The 25,431-nt window shown below is 45.3% G+C and overlaps 1 protein-coding gene across 2 annotated transcripts; it reads right to left on the bottom strand.

Annotated features, from left to right (window-relative positions):
- Positions 1-489: 489 nt before the first annotated feature.
- UBE2V2 (ubiquitin conjugating enzyme E2 V2) lies at positions 490-25,431 on the bottom strand. 2 transcript variants are annotated; one of them, XM_031441648.2, is made up of 4 exons: positions 25,328-25,431; positions 12,836-12,984; positions 8,469-8,594; positions 490-1,370 (listed from the first exon to the last, which is right to left on the bottom strand). In XM_031441648.2, exons 1-4 carry the CDS (start codon positions 25,341-25,343, stop codon positions 1,224-1,226), a joined length of 438 nt encoding a protein of 145 aa, XP_031297508.1. In that variant the 5' UTR covers positions 25,344-25,431; the 3' UTR covers positions 490-1,223. The 2 variants fall into 2 exon arrangements, with proteins under 2 accessions (XP_031297508.1, XP_010986435.1); XM_010988133.3 differs by lacking the exon at positions 25,328-25,431 and adding an exon at positions 21,972-22,264.

Here is a 25,431-nt window from a genome sequence, read left to right as displayed (position 1 = left end):
AAAAAGTATTTCAACAAAGCAGTACACCCAAGTGCTCTGAGAGGAAAACACGGACCAAAAGCCTCGAGTCACTTTGGTAAAAGCAGAGCAGGTGGACTACGTACCTGCCAACGTGGAGGAAAAGCGGGTGGACAGAATTAACCCCAGTCGGCAGGGAGAGTGCCGGAGGGAGACGTTATGCAGAAAAACAGAACGTACATTTGGATAATCCACAATCTGTGATTCTGTAAGAACTGCTGGAACTCAAACATCTTTTTAATAATATTTCTGGTGAAATCAAATTCAAACCGTAATACCTGGGACTCCCCCTTCTCTAAACAAGAAGACAAAGTAATCTGTCCTCTGAAATGCTCTGCAAACCCCAATTCACAGAAGTAAACAGTCTGAGATAAATAACGAAGGTGTGCATAGATGAAAAGCTGCGGGAACTCCAATTTCTGCTACCCTGGGAGGTGCTGTACACACATCAATGTAACAGGAACAGCGCGGTTTCTGATGACACGTTCCACATTTTATTTACAATTTAAGACTAACTGTAATCTCAGAATCACATATCCATACACTTATTTCCTTTTCGTTGATTTTACTTAAACGCAAATGCATGGTTCGCCCGACAAAGACTGTAAACAAGTATTTACCGCGTCTGTTACATGGAGCACAGGGGAACAGCTTGTAACAGAAATTCATCCACCTCCCCCACGACATGTTTTTATTATAAATACAGGTATCAAAACAAACCTGAACATATTTCTGATACTACTAGTAGTCAGCACCCACACCGCTTCAAAACTTAACACAGTCTGGGACAACATTCATTGTCCTGCTACTTCAGACAGTTTCAACGGAAGCTTTCTCACTAAGCAAGATGGACAAAGCACGCCACCTGGGGTCCTCCTTCCCGAGACCTCCACTCTCAGAAGCACGCGCTGCCACAGCTTGGACACTGCCTGCCAGGCTCTCACCTGAGTCCTACTCTGAGCGCTCCAGGCCTACGCTTGAATGACAGAGCCTGAACAAGACAGAAAGTGTGCTGTGTCTTCCTCCTGTGCCTGAAAACATAACGGGTGTACACATGTTAGATACATTCCTACAAACGTCCAGGTCGTGGTCGCCAGCTGGAACTGTCTGACTTAATGTGTGGGTGTTCTGCATTGTGATATTCGATCAAGACATTAACATGAGTAGAGGCTGCTGATTTAAGACAAGTTTGAGATCCACAAGAATTAATTGTTGTACGTCTGTCCTTCTGGTGGTTGTGGAAGCTTCATATTTTCCTTGGACATCATGAGACGTCTTAGCTCTTGAAGTACAACTTTAATGCTATATGAGTTTTGCCATTTTGCTAACACTGGTATGCTCCGTGCGTCCACCTGAAAAGGGGGAAAAGAGCAAAATTAACCACCAAGTTTAAAGTCCTTTGCCACCAATTTACTATACATATTTTACTAACAAGTGCTTTTAAAAATTCACAGCCAGGTTCTTCTTTTACAGAAATGAACATTAGAAAACTACAAGTTCATATGACAGTTAGGGGAAATATTCCTTCTTTAACAGCTGTTCCCTAAAAAGCTTGTGTCATTTTTCTGTGGTGGGTTTCGTGTTTGACAGTTAACATGCAGTGAGCTTTGATCATCAGAAGTAGATCTTATGTTAAGACAGCTACACTGTGAACAGAGTTACCAGTTCCTTCGAGGTGAGATAAGATCAGAAGGCACCCCCATCTCCAGCGACACCACTCAAGGTCTGGGCAGTACCCCCACCGTGTCAGCGGCAGGCGGCACCTCAGCTCTCAGACCCTGCTCTCCAGCGCGCGGCACTCTGTGCTAAGTCCATCTCCCACCGAGGGGGCTGAAAGGAGGGCTGCGTCCCCACGTAACTGCCATCACGTGGCCTGCCTGGCAGGTCCCTGGGAAACCTCACTCACGGGGTCTCCACTTCTCTGACCTCGGAACTCACCCACTGAGGACCACCTACTCCCCTACCATCCACCTCCACTCTGGCACTTGTCCAAAATAATCAGGGTCAATTGCTAAGCACCTCAGAGACACAAGCGTCTACGCATAAAGCAAATGAGCAACAAGGGTGCACTGTACAACACAAGAAATACAGCTATTATTTTGTGAAAAAAAAACTTTAAGTGGAGTATAACTTTAAAAATACTCACGATGTGGTACATCAGAGACCGACCCAATACTACAGTATCAACTATACTTCAACGACAAAATAAAAACTTTAAAAATTGAAAAAAATTTAAACCTGTCTGACACAAGCAGCCTGAGGCTTCGGAGGATTAAAAACACTCAGGATATGAGGAAGGCAGGCCAGTAAAGACGCACAGCCAACACCACACTCAACGTCACAGACGGAAACGAACTCTGAAGGCCAGAGCGCGACAAGGCTGCTGCTGCTGTCCGGGGAGGGTCTGGCCAGGCAGCCAGGCAAGAAAGTGGAACAAAAGGGGTCCAGACTGAAAAGACCAAAGGGAAGCCACATCCACGTGCAGAACACATGGCTGCACAGACAATACACAGGCCCCATCACGGAGACTGCGACCCCACACCGGGGCAAGCTGCCGGCACAGGGTCGGCACACCCAGCCGAGCCTGCGAGCGTGGAAGCGAAGTCCAGAAAACGGCACCATTCACAACAGGACGGGAAAGAGTAAAACACACAGGTAAAATGTAACAAAGCAGTGAAGGACTTGTACACTGAAAACCATAAAACACTGCTGACAAATTAAAGAGCTAAATAAATGGAAAGGCATTCCATGCGAATGGATCACAGGACTCACAGGACACACATGGGGAAAGGACACCTGGACACGCACCCACAGAGGAATGAAGCGGGGTCCCCAGCTCTCACCACACACAGGCTCAAACGGATCACAGCCATGGCAGTGACCTCTCAGAAGGACACAGGAGCAAACCCATGACACTGGGCAGAACACCTAATAAAGTACATTCAACAGAATAAAATGTAGATAAACTGGCTCCATAAAAATTTTAAATTTTTGTGTTGAAAACATCAAGAAAGCAAAGAGACAACCCACAGAATAAAGAAAATTCTTGCAAGTCATATATTTGATAAGGGACTCTTGTTCAGTATATAAAGAACTCTTACAACTCAATAATAAAGGCCAAATATCTCAATTAAAACGTGTGCGAGGGGGACTGCGGTTGACAGCTGCTATGGACTGCAAGACTGCATCCCCCAAACTCCTGTGCTGAAGCCCCCACCGCCACAGACTGGGACCAGGGACTGGGACTGGAGTGATGAGGTTCAGATGCAGTCACAGGCGTGGCCACACCATGAGATCAGCGTCCTTTTGAGAAGAGCGAGACCAGAACCTGCTCCTTCTCCCAGGAGCATGCAGCAAGCAGTCGGTTACCCAGGACGGGGTCTTGCCAGAACAGGACCACGCTGGCACCCTGAGCTCAGACGTCCCAACCTCCAGACTGAGAGAAGCCAGCCGTGGTTGTCTGAAACTCCCCCAGAGTGTGGTGTTTTGGTTGCAGCAGCCCAAACTGAGACAGCAGCTTTCACGGCGGCTCCTGACGATCTTCACCCCTGCGCTCACGCCCACTGCAGCCGCTCCTCTGGGTGTGGGCCAGGCGCAGGGACCTCCATGGACAGGACCCTGGGCTGCCCTACAGCGCTGAGTTACAGAGACGCGCTGCTGCCGCCCCGCTCCCTCTGGCTCCCACTCACCGGCTGCCGTGCTGTGAATGGCTCTGCAGAAAGGCCTGCGCGGCCAGGAACCAAGCGTGGGCTCTGGGTAGCAGTGTGCAGGATGCAGAAGCCCTCGGTCCAAAAACCCACGAAGAACTGAATGCTGTCCCAGCGCGTCCCCCGTTGGGAAGAGACCGCAGCGCAGGCCAGCATGCTGACTGCAGCCGGGGAGACCCTGGGCCACGGCACCCGGCGCAGCTGCGCCCTGTCCTGGCTCAGAGAGACGAGACAGCAACCCCTCGCCCTTGTGCGAGGGTCTGCATAGCCACCTCTCCAGAGGAGGTGAGAAACGGTCAATCTGCACGTGAAGAGCTGCTCACCACCACCAGCCCCTCAGGGGAGCGCATGTCACAGCACCCCGCACCTCCTGGGGGGCTGTCGTCAACACGACACGGTTGGCAAGGGTGTGGAAAAGCCGGGGCCCTGACCCGCCGCTAACAGGAGTGTCAACAGCACGTCCACTCTGAAAAAGTCTGGCCAAAAAGCTAGACAGAGTTTCCACCACCAGCAGTTCCACTTCCAGGGATGAATCCAAGAGAAGCGAGGATGCTCACCCGCACATAAGCCTGTACACAGACGTTCATGACAGCCCAACGTGGGAAAACCCAGATGTCCTCAAGGGACGAAGAAAACAGGAGGTAAATGAAAGCGCATATATCCATATAATCAGGTTATTATTCAACAATAAAAGGAAGACAACACTGACACACACTGCAACACGGATAAACCTTGAAAACACTGGTCAAAGAACCCAGTCACAAAAGAGCACAAGTTGTATGACTGCAAGTATGCGAAGCCCCGAACGGGACATCTATAAAGGCAGGACGGAGACCGGTGCCGCTCAGGGTGTGGGGCAAGGTGACAGCTGACAGGTGCAGGGCTTCCTCCGAGGGACAAAGACATCCTGAAACTGGGTTCTGGTGATGGGCCCACGGCCACGGCGAACAGTAACAGACAGGCCCTTTACGCTCTGAGTGCGCGGTACGAGCCACAGCGCGACAAAACTACTTAAAAGTAGAAAAGAGAAGTAATTTTTGAAGACTTCCGTCAGGAGCAACTGAGACAGGAACGCGGCCCGCAGGGTCCGCGCGCACTCCGAATGCCTCCTCTGGCGCTCTGACCTCAGGAGTGGAACCCCCTTGGCCTATTTTAAACACAGCCCATAAGTGAACAACAGTCTGTAAGTGAGGACAATACCAAGCTGCTTCCAAGGCAGAAACAAACACGTCCAGCTGTGAAGTTAAGTGACAGTAAGTAAACCCAAGTAACTGCAAGTCCTGTGAGCACCAACAGAGGGCACAGAAAGGCCAGGGGAAGGACAGAGAGAGGGGGGAGGGGCAGCGTGGGAAATAAACACCGGGTCACAACAGGCCTGCATCCATCAGTGCACGACGCACAACCACCTCCCAGACGTGAGACCTCACGGCACAAAGCGCTGGAAACCACGTTTCAGTGTGAACCACCCACAGGGAATAATTTCGCCGAGTTGTATTAAATAAATATAAACCAGACTTACTGAAGCAACATCCGTAATTCATCAGGTATTTAAATAATCTCAAAACATATAAAATTATCCTGGCACAATCACCGATGGTCAACGTGAAATTCCACTCTATTTATTTACTGGTCACAAAAGTCATAATTTAAATTCTTAGACATCAATCGAAAGGAAAACTAGGGTCTTAGCTGCCCAGCCTGTGCCCCAACAGCTGGAATCAGTATCTGTGTCTGTTCTCCAGGCCCTGCTGCAGCCTGACTGTAGGAGGGGCTGGGGGGACGGACACGGCCCAACCCTGGGGGGACAACTGGGAAGAACTCAACCAACCGGACTCAAGATGCCCCCCGACCCCTGGACTCAGCAGCGTTCCACTTCCTCCCACGGAACAGCCCAGGCCTTCTGGTCCCTCTCAAGATTAGCACAGAAACTGAGAGTGAGCACTCAAAGAGAGCCCCACGGCAATCTGACAGGTGAATCTTTTCTAAAAAGCCCTGAGCTTGGATTTTCTCCTTCAATTTCCTAGTAATTCATTTTCATCGAACTCGGTAAAAATACTGACCCACAGCTTACTGTAACCAACCGACACTCAGTCCTGAAAAGCCTGAGAAGCCAGCTCTAGGGCACAGGGGTGCTTGCACGGGGTGGTCCCTCGGTGGAAGCTGAAAACCTGAATGCCTGGCACATGAAGAATGGAGTATTAACTAAACAGCAAGAGAGGACGATACAACACAGCACGACACAGCACGGATGAAACTCAAAATTCCCTGAGGCATCAAACACGGTACAACACGGGGACACCGACGTGTGCGGTAAAACCATGCAGCCACGTGTGGAAGCGACAAACACCAAGTCTGCAGTGGGGTGGCTCTGAGGGACAGGTACACACAGAGGGAACTAGTCATAATGCAGCCTTCCTTTAAAAAAAAAAGAAAAGAAAGAAAAAGACGCTGCAAGTAAGACCAGGATGTAGTCAGATCTGACACGGAGGGCGCTGGTTATATCATCCGCTAAGGCTTGTCTGCTGTGTGAGAAACAATCCTTTTAAGACACCAGAAGTAAAAACAAAGAGAAAAAATGATAATTTACAGCAGCCGCTACAAAGAGAAAGAATAAAAGAGTGACTAACAGAGTAACAAAGGGACAAAACTGGGACCAGGGACTCAGGAAAGACTTCTCTGAGAAAGCGCTGCTCACAGAGCCGGGAAGGATCCGTCGGGACTGGCCAGCGTGGAGGAGATGTCCACACAGGACGGACAGAAAGTGCAAAGGCCCTGAGGCCAAAAGGAAAGGGTGCAGGCAGTGAGACCCATGTGCCCCCAGTGAGCCACAAGGAGGGGCGGGCACCCTGTGGCTGAAGCCACCTCAGGGGCAACAGGACACATGTGCGTTTTGCAAAGGTCCCTCTGACTGCTTGCTTTGCAAAGACTGGAGAGGGTGAAAAGGTAGAATCAGAGAGGTTGTGCAGGGGCCAGACGAGAGACAATGGCCAGCACCCCATCAGCGGCAACGTAAACAGACAAGCAAGACTTGACCCAAGTTCCATTTTCAACGAAGACTGACAGGACTCTCGATTGAGCCCGGGGGGCCGGGGGGCAGAGGAAGCGGCAGGATGTCCCACATGGACAAGAAGCCCACGAGAGCAGGTGACTCGGTAGGGGCGGGTCTGACATCTAATCGTGGGTTTCCTAGTTCCCACAACAGTGCAGAGCCCACCACGAATTACTTCATCTGCAGAGTCTGTCATGTGACGACGAAGCAGCAGCTGAGAACAGGTGCTCCTGGGAGAGAAGCCCAAGGAAAACGTCCTCATAGAGCAGAGCTGTGCGTCACGAAAGCAGCTCCCCGAACAACAGCCTTTCTGTAAACTCAGTGTCTCACAACTCTGCTTCTGCCCCCTCCTAACGTTGCCTGACACAGAGACCGCTAAGGATGCGGACCGTAATGCCTAGAGCAACCACTGCAGCACAGGAACAACAACGCCGGTCGAGAACTGCCATTTCAAAAGTAGGCCAAAAATGAGAAACACGTGGAAAAAACAGAAACCACAAAATAAGATAAGTTATTTAAACGTGAACGTATCAGCATATGGCACGAAAAACCTCAGTGGGTAAACTACACGCCGGACAGACTGGCAAGAGGACTCTGCGGTTAGGGAGGGGCCCAGGAGGTCTGGGCCAAGCCTCCAACGACCCTCCTGCAATCAGCGTCATGCTTTCCTCCAGGGCACCCAGCAGACAGAGGCCAGCCCACCAGGGCCAGTTTGGGGCCTGTGTACGAGGCTAGGACGCAGGTTGGCGGGCAGCGGGGTGTGCGCCCTCCACAACCGAGCGCGCTAAGGATGAGCGCGGGGCGGCGGGGCCAGGGTCCTCCCCGCTGGAGCGAGACCCACGAACATGGGAGAACGGACTCTGGAACAGGGGCTGCAGTGTCGGGACGGCCTGGAGGTACCGGTGTGAATGCACGGCTCTGGATGGAGGCTGTGGGTGGACGGGGGTGGGTGAGGAGGACAGGTGTACATGTGCACACACGGTGGGAGGCGAGTAAAAGCACGAAGAGAGTGAGAGAGTGTAAAACATCTCAGGATGCTGCTGGGGGAGGGCAAGCAGGCCAGGCTGAAGAAACGCATGCAGAACCTAAGGACACTGATGGCACTGCTCCTGAGACGGCGTCATCCGCACCACTATCACCGGGTCCCTCCGCACGTCAGGGCACTCTCAACGCAGCATCCCAAGAGCCCGCACTTCATGTCCTTGCCGTGAACCAAACACCGCACCAGAAATGAGGCTATTTCCACTAGCTTCCCTGTGTGAATCAGGGAGTGTCGTTTTGATTCATTTGCTTTAAACAGACGACCAAGCTCAACCACAATGTCTGCTCCTACAGACCTACTTGTTCCTCAAAGAAAAGCCTCCTCCTCATGAATATTCATCCTTTTACTCTCACCAAATGTACCTTAGCCCTAAAGAAAAATAACACCCAAAGAGAAATAATGATCATCTTCTCACCAGTAAGGATTCCCCTGGACCGTGACTACTGAAGTGGTTAATAGAACCCTAAGGGAAGGGCTGCACATACCTAGATTGGCACGTGAAGGATTCTAAGCACAGGCAGGTTCATGAGAGAAAAGTGTAAGATAAACATCTTTAGACTTTCAGGTGAACTAAGATCCTTAAAAAAAAAACCCTTCCTCTTGACTATATATTAATAGGTTACATGAGAATAAAAGGATAACTTTAACTTACCATTCCACTGGAATTATTTATTCCATTCATATTAATTTTGGTTACAAATCTAACTGATGGAGGAGCTTCTGGGTATTTAGGTCCACATTCTACTTTCAGGCTATATATTCTGTTTTCATAATTTGTCTGGAAGGCAAAAATAATAATAATATTCAAATGCTAATAAAGAAAGTTCAATATAAATGTACTTGATATCATGTGTATGATCAAGAATTTACTTGTCTAAAAATTTATATGATGCAAATGGTTAGGAAAAAATGCAGCAATCATACTTAAAATTAGAAATTTTATAAAATTAAAATAATTCTACAAAGTAATATCAAAATGATCAGAACTTGCTTTTGTGGTATAAACAATGTCTGTAACGAATTAAAAGGAAAAACAAATCACTTAAATTCAGATTTTACTAAAAAGTGTACCTTGTAGCTTGACTTGTGTCACATACATAAAGGTCCCCATTTGTCCAGGTCCCTCTATTAATTATTAATAATGCTTCCTTCTGTTCCCATAGGGGTCTGGCTGGACAATAAACCATGATTACCCCACTTGCACAGCAGTCAGTACCTTCTAGCAAAAGGGAAGGCACCGTACCACACCACCTTACAGCACGAACACAGCTAATGCATGCCTCTTATTAGCTAATTTACATTCTTACTTCACTGTGTGGGTCATTATCTAATGCAGATAGACAATAGCCAACTTTAATGTTTCTGTCTCATTTTAAAATAAGGCTTCGTAATCGAGAAGCCAAACACCCCCACACCGCAAACCCGCCGTTTTAAAGCCACTGGACTTCACGCTTCTCCCTTTTTCAGGGCTTATTTTCATGCCTATAATTACCTCTTTCATCCTCATGGCTTCTGCTCATTTGGTAAACTAATCAGTGCACAATTAAAACAAGAAAGTAAAAAAATCAATGAAAGCAACAAACTGAGTACCTGCTGGTTCCTAGACAAGCCCGGGGGAAAAGCAGCTAAGCAGCACGGGCTTCACTTTCCCACACTGATCCACAGCTTCTCTCCCAAAGTAAGAGCTCGCCCAAGCGGAGGTCAGATCGGAGTCTTTAAACTACCGTAATTTAAAGTGTATGCAACAATCTTGTATGTGTGTCATTAAATATTTTAGAATTTTATACAAGAGACAGCTGTACGAAACTCATCCAAATGTACTAGCAAAAGTCTATTATTAATATGCCCAGCACTTGGACAGGTTTGAAAAGGGTTAAACCCAGATGATCTCAAGGAAATCCTCTAGGCTGTGGTTCTCCAACAGGACACACATCAGCTTCTTTAGATAACTTGAATTAAAAGTAACAGTAATAATCCCAGAGAAATCCCATGATGTTAAAAATACTCAACGTACACAGAAGCCATCAGAACTCTCATATTTTGTTGGGTGTACAGAGTGGTATAACCATTTTGGGAACAATCTGGCATCTCTTACCAAGAAAAATAAGCATACACCTCCCCTACGATGTGGCAATTCCAATCCCAGGCATTTTATCCAAGAGACATGGAAACAAACCTAGGTTCACAAGAAGACTTGTAATCATGGCAGCTTTATTTGGAGAGTATCGTGAACAGGACTGATAAGCACACGATGGTGCAGCCACACTGTGAGATACCACTCAGTGATAAAAGGAAACACGCTGCCACGCGTCCTGTGTGGGAACAGTAGAGCTGAACCTGAGGCGTCCCGCTGAGTCCGAAGCAGCAGATTCTAAGCACACAGGCGGCACGACCCCCACCAAGTCCTGCACCAGGGAAGACTACCCTGGGGCACAGGAAGCAGCGGGGGTGGGGGTGCAGGGAATTTCTGGGGTGACAAGAACACTCTGTATCTTGATAGGGGTGTGGGTAGTAACAAGGTGCATTTGTCCAAACTCATGGTAAGATCTACGCATTTCACTATATGTAAATTATACCTCGATTTTTTTTTCCAAATAGAAAACCTCTAACTTAGCCTACAATGCTTAAACATCCTAACTTCTGACACCTTGGATTAATTTTATCGCCTCTGAATTTTAAATTAACAGCCAAGTCTTTCTGTAATTTAACGAAAGAGAAAGATAAAATAGAACAGAGAGTAGTAAAAGGAACTAATGTTTATCAATTATGCACTGTAGTCAGATACTCTCTTATTGTCTAATTATTAATTCATTTAATTCTCTAAACGTCTACAGACAGGTCTAGTACCTCCAGTTACATGTAAGGAAACTTGGGCAAGTTACTAAACCTCTGATGCTAAAAATATTGCTTCAGAAAATTTCACACACAAACATATGGAAAAACAAAGCTGCCAATTATATAAATCCAAATAAATACTAGAATAACATTAAAAACTGATATCCTAATAACACGTGAAAAGTGAGAAACAACTAACCAAGTAATAATGTTAAGGTGAGAATTCTATTATCCTAACTGGGCGTAGATACCTGAAGCTGGGGACAAAACCGTCCTAAATGTTCTGGCACCTTCGGAAGGAAACAACAACTAAGCCGAAGTGCGGCCCCTGCAGGTCTTGTTAAAAGGCAGCTGGGTGAGCGCTGGGACCACTCACCTTGGCCCAGCCCCACGCGCCTCACTGGGGGTGACACAAAGCAGAGGCGTCGGGCAGGGGCCAGTCTGGCCGGAAGGGTGCAGGGTCTCTCCAGCTGTGCCCTCCTGCACCACAGGAAGAGGGGTGCCCCAAAACTACCACCCCCCCACCCAGAGAGAGGAGGCCCCAGCAAGAGAAGCCCCAGGTGGGCGGCAGCCAGGAGTATCCTGTCTCGGGCCCCTGGGAACAGACCCATCCCCAACCCTATGCTACAACAGCCCTGGCCCCCACTGGGCACAGCGGGACCCAGGAGCTTCCTGTGTTCAGTGACACCAGAAAAGGTAGCCAGCTCGGGGGTTCTGCTGGTGACCCCAACTGAGTGAGAGACATTTGGGACTCAGGCTGTGGGACAGCCCACAAAATCACTGAGGCACTCGTACACAAAACACTCAAAGTTTAAAGTCCACTAGAGGTAATGGCTGGAGAAAAACTAAATCTAAATAATTTTAAATTTATACTCCGCCAGGTTGAGACTGTCCAACTTCAAGTTATTCATTAAGTAAGAATATTCATAAATTATAAGCACCTTTTTTTCCTTTTACCAGACCATGGTGATGATGTTCACAGGCAGTGAAAATCAAGGTTTTCATTACAAATACCAAGTTATAAAACATCAAGAATTCTAACCGCCAGTATTATATTTCCTTCCTCACATGTCTCATGGAAAAATGAGAGCCGTGGGAGGAAGAGAGAGTTTGTTAGTCTGGTTGAGTGCACAAATTTTGCAAAGGAATACCAGAAAATATAAAACATACATTAACTGATTCTGTAAAGCTAACATTGCTAATTACCTGGCCATTTTTCTTTTGTAAAAATCAAGAGGAAATCTAAATCACACCCAGCGGCAAAACAGCGAAATGCTCCCAACATAGGTAGCAAACAGTACACAAAACCAAAAACAAAAAAAGAATTTCAAATTGTGTTCTAACAAGTAAAAAACATCATAAAAGACATTATTTCAAAGACTCACTGCAAGGTGTGCAGCAAAGGGGCCTCTGAATAAGGAATGCAATGTAGGAAAAAGCTTCTCAATCTGAAAAAGACTGAGTAAAAGTAAGTCATAAACTTGAGAAAGACCTAAGCGTAAAAGACAATAGGTCTGCTGCCAGCAATGCTAGAAAGTATGTAACAAGAATCAGCCTTTCCTATAAATTCCACAGATGAAGAGAGTTCAGAGCCAGGACGTTCACAGGCGACTCCGCTGTCAGTGGCCGAGGGAGCTGTGCACGAGACACAAACCCACTCAGACACCCTGGTTACCGCACAGCGGGTTAGTAACACGTCGTGTCGAAATACATGGTTTGCTCTTCCCAGAGACCCTCGTCTCCTCACCTTTTCTCCTCTCTATCTGGAATGTTCTCCATCCCCATCTGAAATCCTACCAGCGAGTCCTTTAAGGCTCATTCCAAAGGCAACTTCCTCCACTGTCCAGCCTTGCTGAATTATTCCAGCTAGAAGAAACACATTCTGAAGTCCCGCAGTGCACTTTGTCCGCCAAGGTTAGACTCTGTCCTCTGTATTCAGTTCTTCTCTTCTACAGACCACAAGCTCTGACAGTGGGGACCAACCCCCCTCCCCGGCCTCCGGAAAACCACACACCACACTCTCCAGAGGAAGTGCCAGCAAATGCATACAAAATACACAACAAGTGAGGGATTATCCAGTGACAGGTTATCATGTTTATTTTAGTATCAACAGCAGAAAGCAAAATGCTTACTCTAAAGTAACAATAAATAGTAATAGAAAAATATGTAATTTCCAGCACTGACCCTTGGTGGCCCAATAATCATGCCTGTCCACCTGGTAAGTGTCATGTCTTCGTCATCTTCAAGGCCCCAGCTAACCGTACCATCGCCTACTCCTTTTTGTCCTTCTTCAAGTTCTTCCAACAAGCGAAAATTACGAGGAACTTTAACTCCTATACAAGAGAACGTCAGTGTAAATGTAAAAAGCTCGTAATTATCAGGGCTACACATTTTCAAATTCAGCTTTTCCCAAATTAACCTTTACAAAGTATTTCCCCAAAAGACAAAATTCCCTTTAAAAAGCATTGTGCCCCAGAAAATGCTGAATCTAAAAGCCCTTCAAAATGGAAACACTAGAGAAAACACTGCTTACGTTAACAGCAGTACAGACCATGCATGTGAATGCCTAGTAATCAGCTTTATACTAACATGTACCAACCATTAGGGATCATTGTAAGTGATTACTTTCCATACCTGAGATTTCTGTTCCTAGCCAAGAGCACTGCATGACGAGAAAGTTCATAAAAGCTCCGTTTCACTTATGTATCCCCTCCAATGATGTTTGGAGAGTAGACTTATGCCCCACCCACCTTTAGAAATGCACTGAGAGACACTGTCTTCCAGCAGCAGCCCCACTGTGGTCTCTCGCCGGCGCCCTGGTCCCGCCTGCCATGCCAGCAGCTCCCTTCCCACCTGGAGAACCCATTTCCAGGGGGGTGTAACTTTCTGGTCGATGTTTCCCCAGACTCGTTTACTGTACACTGTGTGCTATTTTAAATAAATTACCCCATTTGATCCTAAAAGCACCCAGTTTACAGTTGTGAAAACTGAAGTTTAAAGGAGTTAAGTGACCTTCCCAAGGTCGCACAGCTGTAAGTGGCAAATCCAGTATTAAAACCCTGTTCTAGACCCAAATCACTGTTAACCATTGTCACATAGAAAGCTCCCAGGCAGTGCACAGGGCCCAGGCCAGGAAGCAGACTGACCCATCCAGCTCCTGGTGCTGATGCCCCGACACGGGACCAGCACAGGTTTCTCTTCTACACAGGGAGAGAAAGCAGTTTCTACCTCACAGATCACTTAAACAAGGTAATCCATCTGAAACAGAATAAATGCTGACTGTGGAATGCTCGTTTCAGTACCCATGTTAAGCAGATTGCAAACCAACTCCTACTCCCCTCCGTCTAAGCTGTGAGAGTCCGAGCTCTCCGCACCACCCTGAGGGCCGGCCCTGACACGTCACTCCAAGCGGCAGATTCCTCTCCACACAGCCCTGGGCAAGCGCTCTTCCTGGGGTGTGCGGTCTCGGCCTCCACACACCCTGCTGCTGAGCACTAATGTTGAAGGAGCGTGATCCCCCTTCCCATCATGAAGTCGCTCCCCGAGAAAAACCCTCCATCTGTGTAGAACTTCGTTGCCTCCTTTTTATAAACAACTCAGTCAGATGACCTTTATGAGCTTCCAGAACTACAAAGCAAACAATGCAAATTAACGTTTCTTTTTACGTAAGTGCCATAAAAGCGACACACCTAGCGACTGCCCAACTTTTCACCATTTCTCTGCACAGCACTTTGGGGAAACAGTTCTAAGATTAATAGAACAATTATTGGCAATGCTAACATTTGAAAGGTTATGGCAGCTAAGACTATTTTGTTTTTAAAGAATAAGACTCAAAACAAACAAAAACCAGGGAGCTCTATTTCCAAGCTCAGGGATGGACACTGGCTGCATCTCACCCGACACCGATGTCTGTGAAGAGAAAAAGCCACCAGGTGGGGCTGCTGGTCCATGAAAGCGACATGTGCGCCACGCTGCCCCGGGATCGCTGCCACCTGAGCCCTTTCCTGTGTGCGGAGATGTGGGTGTGCTGCTCATTACTGATGCTGTTTAACAGCGTCAAAGACTTTAATCCCCTTAGTCTGGGGTCTTCATTTAAAGGAAAAAAAAAAGTAGCCCAGATACCACCCCTTTCTAAAAGATGAAACTCTTAAAATTTTGTCAATTTTTTAGGCCCAGAAGAACCTCAGAGATCATCCAGTCGAAAATCTAACACTTTAGAGGAAAGGGGGTTATCACCGGGGGAAAGATTAGGTGACAATCCTAAAGTCACTTCACTACTAGTTAGTTGACAAACCAAGCCCAAAACCCAAGTCTCCAGCTGTCCACTAACCAAGTCTCCTCCTTTCCACATTGCAGTAAACCCCCACCCATGAGAGGAGACCAAAAATAATATTCAAAAGCAAAACTCTGAATGCAAATAACCTAGAAAATGATTCGTTTTTAATGAATCTGAAGGCTATCAGATTCCTAATCATGTGCCCTTAATTCCCACAATACCAAAAACAAAGGCATAAAGACTGCCACCCAAAAACTAGCATGAGTCTTCTGAAATGCTGTATTTAACAAGAATAAGGATTTCCCATTTTTAATTCATAAATTTTTACCTTTTTCAGTTACGGGGGAAAAGCATAAATAAGACCATAAAAAGTAATGTATCTGTCAATCTACTGACAGAAACATAAGAAATGAAAGCAAATTTAGTATCAGTTTGCAATTAATCATCTAAATTAAGAAAGTTCTGAAATAACACTAAAAAAAAAAAGAGACAGAGAGAGAGGTCCAGGTGAATTCTAGTTCCAAATAACAGCGAACGGTCTGGGATACAAAACCCAAAAATACTTAGAAATAATTATTAACGTTTTAGTGTATTTCTTTTCAGGTTACTTCCCATACATAAAAACGTATGATTTCTATGTTTTTTCCCAGAATGAGATCATAACTCATAATTTTGTAACTTCCTCTTCACCTACTCAAAACTTCAAGGACAACACCTACAGGGATGGAGTGCCTTTCCTCCACCTTCTCTGCTCCCCAGCCCTCCTCAGCTGGTCCTCGTGACATTCGCTAAAAGCTTCACAGGGAGAAGTATTAAATCTCATCATGTAAATTTTGTTCCAACATCATCATTTCACTAAGAAAATTAAGGCTTAAATTACTAGGTTGAACCTTATGACCGAAACTGCTGATATTCATGCATCTTTTTAACCAAATGAAAGTGATTTCACAAGGTTCAACCTAACGTCACAGAGAGTGAGTGGGGGAGGCACTTCCAAAGCCCACGCTCTCAGCCATTGCTCTGCACTCAATGCATGGAGCCAGTCCTGGATGGCACTCATTTCTCTGGCTCCCGCTACAACACCCCCAACCCCTACAAATCTAACGGGACCAGGAACACATCCTGACCAGCTGTGGGGGCAGCTTTACAAAATTACTCTGAATGCTCTTAAAAAGAACCTTTCCGTATCTCACATGCTGGATGTGCTCAAAGCAAAACACTCCTGTTCAGGGACATAATATAACCATCGTTTTACGTTTTTTCAAAGTACTTCTTCTGAATGAAGGAAAACTCTTTCGAGGTATGAAGAGCAGACCCAAGACATGAAGTGACCCATTCAAGGGCATGGCAACCTAGTACTGAGTCACAAATGAATCCACGTTCCTCAACACGGGACAATTCTTTCCATTACTGTACGCTGCATCTTTCAGAAAGTGAAAAAGCAGGGAGACAACAAAGCGTGCACAACCTAAAATACATATATTTCAAAAAATACTCATTGGTGAAATACACTATATAAAGAAAAACACCGTGAAGAAAGTTCCAAAATTTTAAAAGTCCAAGAAATAGGGACTTACTCTCTGACTTTGCAGTGCTTAAAATCATGTATTAACAGAAGCTTGTATAAAAGAGCTATGTGAATAATACCTTCTAATTTTTCAGAATGTTAACACTCAAATATTCGTTTGGTTTTAACATTCTTTTCTTCCTTAATGGGATGAAACAAAATTACAAAAACACTACACACAGAGGAACACACACACATTAGGCAGCAAAGCACGGGGAAACCTGATTTGGCCACATCCACCGACTTGTACATCAATTCACCTCTTCGCTCAGGAAGCCTCTGACTACCACCAGATGCAGTCACCGTGCCAGGGACTAGACACCAGGAGGAGAGGACGGTTAGAGGCAGCACAACACAACGTGAAAACTCCTCTGGGAGCACCTAGAAAGGACAAACCCCAAAAGAAGGGATGGGGAAGGTCTCCTTGAGGAGGAGACTCTTTACATACAACATAAAGAACAGAAACCTCAACAGTACTCAGGGAGACATGAATTAAATCGCAACGACATCCACCAGACTGGCAGGTGAAGACTGGCGAAGCAGCAGAGGAGGAGGCTCGCCCATCTCGGCGGGCAGAAGAGCTGCACTGCTGCTCTGGGAGGACAGCGGTGACACGCGGAGATGCCAGGGCAGCTGTGGGGGGGTCCTCCCACAGTGAAAACTTAGAAACCACGCAAGCACAGCACAGCATAACCCACGACAGACCAGTGCTGCAGGCGAAATGAGAGCGGCAGAGCTACAAGCACCCGTCAGCGCTAAAATGTTAAAACGTGGTGTTTAATGGGTGCATGGTTTCAGTCTTGCAAAGTAGCCAAAGCACAAAGGCGTTTGTGGAATATACTCCAAAGTCAGGGCAGTGATCACCTCTGGGCAGAGGGAGGGGCCTAGGTGTCCTTGGAAGGGTATCACTAATGTTTTCTCAAAAAAACAACCTGAAGCAAGAATAATTTATTGGGGGGGAGGGTACAGCTCAAGTGGTAGAGGGCATGCTTAGCATGCACGAGGTCCTGGGTTCAATCCCCAGAACCTCCATTAAAAAAAAAATTTAAATAAACAAACCAAATTACCCACCCCCCGCCAAAAAAACAATAATTTATTAGCATTTGAGAGAGCTCGGGGGTGGGTGCATGTGTTTCTATGCATTTTTCTAGTGTTTAGTATCTTCCTTTTGAACAGAAAAGGAAGGATAGTTCCAAAACGAGGGAGAGAAGGGTAGGCAGTGTTTGGAGACGGCCGTTGAGTATAATGATCAAAGAGCCAGAACTGCCTGAAGGACAGGTGTGCCTTCAAATTCAGAGGGTACCTGCAGCTATGAGGATGCAGGGGGGTCTGAAGCACAGACCTCGAGGAGCTGAGGCAACAAGCAAGAAGAGCATCGTTGTGACAGAGAGCAATCAGGGAAGAAAGCTTAAATGCCTTAACCAAGAAAAATGTGGTTCATTATATTCTGTAATTCTGTGATTTTCTTTATTTCTTTCCAATAACCAAAATTAAACACCAGCTACTAGCCAGGACCTGTGCGAGGCCGGAGGCCTGGCACTGACAGAGTCTGCGTGTGCATCAGGGCAGCAAGACAAAAATCAGAGCATTAGAAATGCTTAGATGAAAAAGGCAACACGAAATTTTTATAAAGTAGTAGTTCTGCTCTACCACAAAACCAGACAGATGACCCTGGGCAAACAGTGGTTTCTTCTTACACTCTGCACACCGTGATGTAAAATGTGGGACTAGTTAAGCGACATGAGGGACCTCCTGTCCACCCCAACCTGGCTTATGAGCAACACGCAAAAGCCCATCTCCAGGAGGGGAGCCCCCTGGGCTGGGGAGAAAGAAGAAAGCCTGCTGCCAGGCCTCTGCCCTCCATCCCTGGGTTCAGAATCCTTGGTGCACCACGCTATTCCTAAGGCTCCTTCCAGACTTAGGGCTCTTCAGCTACGTGTGTTGGACCACTTCAGAATGTGAGACATGATCCTATCCTAAGAAGTTTTTTTTAAAAAAAAAGCAAAGGAGGAAAAGTAATAAATGTAAGTATAAAACTTTTAAGCTGATTTTTAAACCATTAAAACCCTATAAGATCAATAACCAGCTCCACCGAACAAGCAGTAAATGGGTAATACATATTTCATAGACAAATGTGAAATACAGCTGCTAACCCAACGAGAAAATTTTAAAAACATGCAGACTAAAACAATATAACATTATTATAGTTCCATAAAAGTAAAATTAAAACCATGGTAAACACAATGACGGAAAAAGTGGAAAACTGTATTTATCCACCAATATGCGTCACTGGAAATTGATCATACCTTGCTGAAGAGGTACTTTGACAAAATATAACTAGAGTTTTTCTTTATTTTTGTTTTTATGGGGGGGTTAACTAGGTTTATTTGTTTATTTTCATCTGGAGGAGGCACTGGGATTGAACCCAGGACCTCGTGCATGCTAGGCATGTGTTCTACCACTGGAGCTATACCCTCCCCTCTTTCTTGCTTTTTTGTTTTGTGTGGGTTTTTTTGTAGAATTTTTAAACATTCATATGGTTTGACTGAAATCGCCCCCAGAACAAAGTGCGAGGAGCGCAAAGGGCCACTGGAGACTGCCGTGAACAGTTCCTCCTGCCTCTAGGCACGTGCCCCTCCTCACCAGAGACAGGCCACTTCCCTGCTTGAGAATTTGGGCTGGTCATGACACTTGTTCTGAGCACGTGGCAACAGGGATGCTGGTGCGGTTCTGGGACGAGCCTTTTTGGAGGCCTGGTAGCTTCTGTTTGGTCCCCTTGGAAGCCAACCACCATACACAAGTCTGACCACCCAGACACCGTCACGAGGTGAGGGAAGTCCAAACAGGTCCCCTAGAGCAGCCGCGAGGACAGAGCCGAGGCACCTGGGCAAAAGGCCCAGCCCACTGTCACGTGACATGAGACCCACAGAACCACCCAGTCGGCCCCCAAATCATAAGAATAAATGACTGTTTGAAGCCACGATGTTTTGAGGTGATTTCTCACACAGCAGTAGATAACTGAAGGAGTAAAGGACAGGTGGAAAAGTAATCAGGACGAAAATGTTCAGCAGTATAAAAACATAAGAGGCCCACTGGCATACATTCAGTAAACCACGTCACATACTTAAAACAGCATATAATACCATCTTTAAGTACATGAATTACATTAACTGTGTAAATGAAAAAACAGGTCTACTAGCAACACATACCCCTTGACCATAATTACCAAAGCTTTCAACATACCTCAGTATAGACCCAAAGATAACCTGCAACTGATGCTGCAAACTCACTGGGCCTTTTTACCTTATAAAGATATCAACAGCACATTTCAGCGTAGTACCAGAAGCAACGACGGCGTTCTGTGCTGCCTCCGCACCGCCCTCTACCCTGGACTGCACACACTGCTTCCTCCCAGCACACCCAGGAACTCCCAGTGTTGGCTGTGAACACTCCGTCAAGGAGCAATGCCGAAATCATTAATTCCCATCCCAGATCTTGACTCAAAATAAATTCTGTTCCACAATCCTAAATGGGCCATCACCCCCACTGACTATTTCAAAAAAGCACTTAAAACCCTAACCTAGACACCATCACTGAAAATGACGTCAGAAATGTCAAGAACATACAACTACAGACATGAAGGCGTATGACTTACATCAACATTGATCACAACTGAATTATAACTTCAGATTCTGTGAATTTATACAAGTTTTGATTTAATAATAAAAATTATATTTACATATAACTCAGAAAAAATCAGTATATAATGGTCTTCTGATATGAAGGCTTATCGAGTACAGCAATTTTAACTTTTGTCTCTAAAACAAATATTGCAAAAAATGACTGAGGTTAAAAATTATCTCAATAGAATACATTTAAGTTTAAATTTATAACAAATTGCTTAATATTCAATTAATAAATGAGAAAACATGTTAATATGTTTGTAAAACCCAGTATTTTAAAATCTGGTATGTAGTCACCTCACTGACAGCTTTTTAACAATTTTTAAATATTGCCTTTCATCAAATCTTAGATGGCATCAACTATATGATGAATTTTTCAATTTTCTTTTTTAATCATAATTTTAAAAACTTTAAAAACACTGCCAATTAAACTATAGGACACAAATTCATTTCAGACACTAAAATGTTTTAGAATTGATGAAACATGATAGAAAAGATAAACCTGAAGAAAAATCTCAAGTTAAATGCTGTATAGCTGAAGCATCTGTGCTATGCCTTCTGAAGTAGAAAAACCTTTGGGTTAGAGGATTGCAAAGTACTTCATCCCGTGTTTTGGAGGCATCACTACAGCAGACTGCGAGTTGTGCTCCTGGGACTCCAGGTTACAGCCAAAGCCACCCTGCCCAGCCACTCCCCCACACTTGGCAACTATTCTTACAGTCGACGGGCTGTGCACCAACTCGGACAAGGAGAACACAGGCCACTTCCTGAGTTTATTCAATGAATGTATCTGAGCACAAAATACTCCTTTAGTCCTGCTTCACTTCAGAAAAGTAAACGAAAAGGAAAAATTATGAGTGAAACATTGTAATATACAAAGGGGGAAAGCTAGATTTGACTTAACTCATCTATTTCCTTATTATTAAATCACTTACATGGAAACTGTACCATAAGAAATGACAGCACCACAAAAGGCACTCAGTAAATACGTGGGACTTTACGGAGATGTTTACTTTCAGCCTCTGTCAATATTTACGGGCCCGTCCTGAGCAGGTGCTGCTGACATGAACATACCCCTTCAACTGGGCAGTGGCGGGGGGGGGTGAGAAGAGAACCGTGTAGGCAGGTGCATTCAAATGCAACGAGCTGACACCAAAGAACCTGCTGGACACCTTACAGATACCCCAACGAGACAGACAAACCAGAGGGAACACACAAGTTACTTAAATTCTCCAGGAAAGCTGCTAACAACGTCTACTTCAGAACTAAGAAGGAATGTTTCCCTTAGAATAAATCAGGGAGTGGAAGAAAGTCAGTCAACTACAGCAGCCTCTGGTTCCTCTCTAGCATGGATTTCCGAGGGAAGTGAGGACCCTGGGGAAGATGTGAGGTCTTCCTCTGATGGAGACCACGCACCCACCCACTCGAGTGTGTGAGGCTCTCCTGTGCCTCTGGGAGCTGCAACTGGAGACGACGTAAACTTCCCTCCAGGTCGCTTCTGGTAGGGTAAACACTCTACAAAATGAAAACCTTTTCAGTAACTTAACTGTATCCTCTCAGGTAACAGTCACATCAACAGCGCTTAGTAAACCACACCTGATAATCTAGGCGGCAGCTGACAACAGCATGAACGACAGACAGCACACCAAGCTCTACTGCTTGTACTTTTCAGTAACATTCGGTGGCTAGGCTGAAAAGTCTGTGGCATAGTTACAGTACTTACAAAGAATATACTGCTTGAAGCATGCCTGCTATCTGGCTGCATAACCGTTAATGTAAGGTTAAACCTCTCACCTGGCAAGGCAGGGTTTAGACCCCTACCCTCTGTCACGTGTTCATCATGTAAAATAGCCCTGACCTGGTCATCAGAACCATCAGTTAGAACACGAATGGCAAACCTCTTCTGCTGCTACTCCCAACGTCTGCCCACATCCACACAGCTCCATCCTGCAGACGGAGAAAACAAGCAAAATCATACTGCCCGAACTTCCCATAGAAAGGATGGGTAAGTAAGGCTCAGAAGACCTGGAGGCACACCGAGCATGGCACAGTAACCTCCTAGGCAGCAGAGGAATTAAAACACTGCTAACCAAGTTTCCAGGACACATAATACTGACCACTGCTGAAAAAGGTAATTAGGTTTTATTTTGGTTTCATTTTCAACCCAGATGCCTTACATAGACCTACCATCAAAGAAAAAAATACTCCATTTTTTTTCTGAGCCCTTCATAACTTAGAAGACATTTTATGGGGGTGGGTATAGCTCAGTGGTAGAGCTCATGCTTAGCATGCACGAGTTCCTGGGTTCAATCCCCAGCACTTCCTCCAAGTATAAGTAAACTTAAAAAATCTAACTACCTCCCCCCCAATAAAACTAACAAAAAAAAAAGGCAACAACAACAAAAAGACATTTTACAATCACCTGCATTCAGAAACGAGACCTCCACTGTAATAGTAGTATAATTAAGTGGTAAGAAAAATTTTTTAATGTTTCACATTACAGTATATCCTGCATGCGATCCGATCCTGGGACGGAAAATGCACATGAGGTAAAAACTAAAGAAACCTGAACACATTTAGTTAATGATAAATGTGTCAAGACTGGCTCATTAATTCTGACGAATGCCCCATACTAACGTCAGATGTGAACAACCGGGAATTGAATACAAGGTGCACGAGAACTCTCTGCACTACCTTCATGATCTTTCTGTAAATCTAAAACTATTCAAAAATTAAAAATTTATTTTATGTACTGCACATACTTTTTTAACATTAATTCTTGTGTTAGTGCCGGGATATAATCAAATTTTTGAATCACAAGTACTAAATACACTAATAAATTTCTATTCCCTAGAGTAATGTTTCTTAAGCTGTGTCATGTGAAACCATCTTGCCCCACAGGTGACTGTGTCTTGGGAAAGGGGAACTTAGCCATTAGGTTCTCCACCACAGCCCTGCTTTCAACCATGAACCATTTAAGAGTCTGAAACAAGGTTTCTGCTGGGAAGTGAAGTATGAAAGCCACTCTCAAGCCTAAAAGGGAGTAAAATTCCTAAATTCAGGATTATTCCAAAAATCATAGTTCCTCATGATGGAAAAAGCACTAGATTGAGTAAAAGAAAAAAAAAACTTGGATTCTGATCTTGACTCTGTTACTAGACAACTACGTAAAACCCTGTATTTCCTCAGGCCTCAGTTTTCTCATCTGCAAAACAAGAGGACTGGGTGGTAGGGCAGAGTGCGTTTCAGCTCAGAAGTCTCAGTCTAATTAGAGTCCCCCTCCCCAGTTTTTCCTCCAGTGAAAAGGGTAAAAGCATGTGACTTAAGATGACACACAATAAAAAATGTCTGAATAAAGATCAAAAAATATTTGCCAGGTGTTTTTCCTTTTTGGCCTATCAAACAATTATTTATCAAGATTAAATAAAAAACATGTACAGTACATCTATCTAGCTCACCTAATTTTAAATTTCACAACTACACAGGTACTCTTTCCCTCCCATGCTACCAGAAGCAAACAAAAGTATAGCTAATAGAAAGTATAATTTTAAAATAGTTTCAAAACATAGTCCAAAATTGCTTCTGCACTCCTTTCTCCCCCAGTTGGAGAATACTGTCAATGATATAAAGTACACAAAATGAGTAAGTGGGATATGAAATTGACCAGGGGGGTTTTTAGCAACAGTTTCAAAACAAATCTCAGTGGTTTAAGAAAACATCAATTAACTGCCTAAAATATATTTTTTAACTGTGCTAAGGTATCAAATTTTATAAATCTAAAATCAGTGTAAATGTAACAATAAGATACCTTAAATATAAACTACAAAATGCAAGATTCCAATGTACAATAAATATACTAATAATCAGTAACTTTTTATAGTTTATATTCAACTTCCAAGACTGACTATATGTGGTTAAAGTATCTGCCATTAACATAATCTAATCTTCTCAAAATATTTCTACACTCTCTTATATGTACAATATTAGAGGGGGAAAAAACATGTTTAAATAAAAAATGAAATCCACAAAGTGAAAATTATCAAATTAAAATATACCACTTCATCACTACATTTTCAAGAGCCTATAGGTAGGTACTAAGCACAACTCTAAAAGACATGGCCCCATTCACAAGCACATTCGATTTCAAACAGCAGGGTCAGTAATTAAAATTTTATTACTAAAATGTCACTCTTTAAATTATCCATGCTTTACTAATTGGTTCTGACCTCAAGTATACCGAAATACTTCCCCAACGCTAAAACTGTTCAAGATCTTACTCCAACAACTGTAAGTAATGAAAAAAGAATCTAAAAGACACAATTTTTCATTAAAATGGATGTAGAATGGTTATTACCTTGAAAGTATCAAACAATATACCCTGAAGCCTTCCATTTTAGCGCCTACAGAATTGAAAATTCGTTTTATTATGCAACGATGGCATAAAATATGACACTATTCTATAATCTGGTTTAAACAATAAGGATAAATGAAATCATATGTATTAACATTTTAAAGCTATAAAACAGCCTTTTAAACTTCACAACCTTTTAACGGTCAAATTCCTAAAACCTCAGTGTTAATACTTGAAGTCTGTATTCATAGGAAACCGAAATTGTGTTCAGCACGACACAGCAGTTGAACAGCTAATCTAAGAAGTCGCTTTTTCTTCAATTAGCTTCCACCTCGCTCTGCGCTTTTACTCTGCACCGCAGTTTTTGACTCAAATAAACACAAGACACACTCAGGTAAGAACGGTCCGGTCCGCCTCCGCCCACATCAAGGCGAGTCGGGGGATGGGATCCGCTCCATCCAGGACCCCACGCGAGCCCTTCAGCACCCAGGTGGACGAGGCCCGCCCCGGGCTCCTCTCCTCGCTCCCACACCGCCCGCGGGACCCCGCCCGCCGACCCCCGCACCGCCCGCCGGCCCCCGGCCAAGCCTGGCCCCCGAGCGCGCGGCCGACGGACGGGCACGACCGCCGCCCCGACGGCCGCGCGAATCCTCCCTGCTCCCCGCTGCGCTCCGCGGGGAGCCCGGCGGCAGAGAGGCAGGATTCTGGCTTCTCCCACACGGCCAGGCCGGCCGCCAGCGGCAGGCGGAGGCGCAGCGCGGGTCGGGGTGGGAAAGCAGGCGGCCGGCCGGTAACCGACCTGTGGAGACGGCCATCTTCTCCTGCAGCCGGACGCACCGCCCGCACGCACGCGACGTTCGCGCCACTTCCGGGAGCGCCGCCGCCCGCCCCGCGGCTTCCGGC

Source organism: Camelus dromedarius, chromosome 30 (genome assembly GCF_036321535.1).
Source record: "Camelus dromedarius isolate mCamDro1 chromosome 30, mCamDro1.pat, whole genome shotgun sequence".
Taxonomy (NCBI): Eukaryota; Metazoa; Chordata; class Mammalia; order Artiodactyla; family Camelidae; genus Camelus; species Camelus dromedarius.
Note: the sequence above shows the minus strand (reverse complement) of the source record. Positions and strands in the feature narration are given on the sequence as shown.

Bases quoted from the DNA above. Each gene is read 5' to 3' on its own strand.
- UBE2V2 (XM_031441648.2), bottom strand. The intron at 8,595-12,835 runs GTCAGTGCTGGA...TTTGCCTTCCAG, and splicing joins TGATTATTGGGCCACCAAGG to ACAAATTATGAAAACAGAAT. The intron at 1,371-8,468 runs GTAAGTTAAAGT...CCCCCTTTTCAG, and splicing joins TAAATAATTCCAGTGGAATG to GTGGACGCACGGAGCATACC.